This window comes from Phalaenopsis equestris, unplaced genomic scaffold (assembly GCF_001263595.1).
Source record: "Phalaenopsis equestris unplaced genomic scaffold, ASM126359v1 Scaffold221581, whole genome shotgun sequence".
Lineage (NCBI taxonomy): Eukaryota > Viridiplantae > Streptophyta > Magnoliopsida > Asparagales > Orchidaceae > Phalaenopsis > Phalaenopsis equestris.
Window position 1 is genome coordinate 112 of NW_018239795.1, and position 1872 is coordinate 1983.

At 30.9% G+C, this 1872-nt stretch overlaps 1 protein-coding gene across 1 annotated transcript; it reads right to left on the minus strand.

Annotated features, from left to right (window-relative positions):
* Positions 1–269: 269 nt before the first annotated feature.
* Positions 270–1298, minus strand: LOC110037578 (protein OPAQUE1-like; the record flags this gene model as incomplete). Its single annotated transcript, XM_020742251.1, has 4 exons — positions 1266–1298; positions 756–793; positions 542–668; positions 270–443 (listed from the first exon to the last, which is right to left on the minus strand). Coding segments are annotated over exons 1-4 (372 nt in total), but the record flags the coding sequence as incomplete, so codon positions are not given.
* Positions 1299–1872: the final 574 nt, after the last annotated feature.

Below are 1872 nucleotides of genomic sequence, written 5' to 3' on the forward strand. Positions count from 1 at the left end.
TTACAATAATAAAACAAACAAAATTTAAAAAGACTTCCTCCGAATATGAAGCACTACTCTTCTCCACAAGCTGCAGAAAAACTGGTACTTTCATTGGGGTATTCTCTGCTGAAAACAATAAATGTAAAATATTTTGGCTAATATGGCCTGGAAATTTTCTGACAACAGGATTTCAAGTACAGTACGTACTCAGTAAAACATAACCAAATTCATCAAAAAATGCAAACTTCAAAAAAATTAACCGTTGTAATGAACTTTTCAGAACACACCTTAAATCTTGAAGCGACAGAAGAAAATTTATATGATGATCTTAAAGCATCCTCCGAAAATGACGCAAAAAGCCCAGAAATTAAATGACATTTGGAGGAAGAAAGCAAACTGCGATGTTCCGCAACAACATAGTCTCGATTTTTATCTAAAAATGTATCTGTTTGATAAGTAACCTGAAAAATCAGAAAGCAGGCGTTAAAGATATGGCATACTATCAAAACTTATACTGGTATCTTGATGGCAAAGGAAAAAATTGAATCACTTGACATACCTTTCCAGCATAATGGGAAACTGTAAAATCTGTCTCTGAAAATTTTGGTTTTTCCAATCTTGAATGATTACGGAAGCTTTGAAAAAGCTTTGTTGTAAATGACTCATTTGTTGATTTAGGAAACATACTGAGAATCAGAAATTTCAGTGCATTACTGATTATGTGACCATCATTTCTAAATCATGAACTTCAAGATACAGAAAAATATGCTTACCAAGCTTCGTCCAGAAGAGAGATTATACCCAATGGCTTCTGCAAGAAAATAAATGAATAAATAAATAAATAGATAGATAGATATATGTATATATGTATGTATGTATTTATATACATACATACATACATACATACATACATATATGCATAGATATATATATACATAGATACATATATACAATTAAATACATATATACATATATGAGAAGTACAAAGCCATACTAGAAGATCTTTAAGGAACCAGCCTAGAGTACAAAAAAAAAAAAAAAAAAAACATGCTCCTGATATTGAATAAGTAAATAAAAAAGAATCTCACAAAAGGAGCAATTTCATTTAATATAGATGACCTTCTTGTAGCTTGACTAAACTAGGAATAATGCAATACATAATTGAGATCATTGTAAATAGTTAACTCGCAAAGAAACCCAAAAAAAAGAAAAAAAAAAGGGAATGGACAAATAAAATTGACAAAAAAACAATGCAAAGACAAAATTGAAATAGTCAAACAAACCCAAAGCCCGGCGAAATTTACAAATCCTGCCATTATGAGTGTCTCAAACCAGCACTTCAGCCAACCACTTCAATTTTTAAAGTATATTTCCTACGAGTGAGCAAGAGCAACTGAAATCCACAATCAGCTCTAAAAAACAGAACATATTTCTTCTAGTTTCTCAAAAGTACACATAAAAAAAGTACAATTCACATTCAAGAATTATTTGCCTAAATCTTGGAAATAATTGAAGTACTGGCGAGAATAATATAGAATATTGAAAAAGACAAGGGTGAAAACAATTGATCCCAAAATTTAGTAAGCCTACAACAAAATTCCCAAGCTTCCCCTGCAACTCTCCCATTTTCAAGGCATTATGAAGGGGAATGAACGTCAAACTTACGGACAAGAGTAAACACTTCATAACTGAGAAGAAAATTTTAAGTGCCAAGTTTACTGCAGAAAAATGTAGAAAGAAAGGGAGAGATAAAACAGATGAAGGATGTATCACCATCTTTGCTTTTTGGGAAAAGTTAACAAGATTATTTTGAAAACAGCAAAGTATCTCTAGAATCAGACGTGTGAAAGACAGAATATAATATGAAAATGACTTAATAAGAAAAAAAAA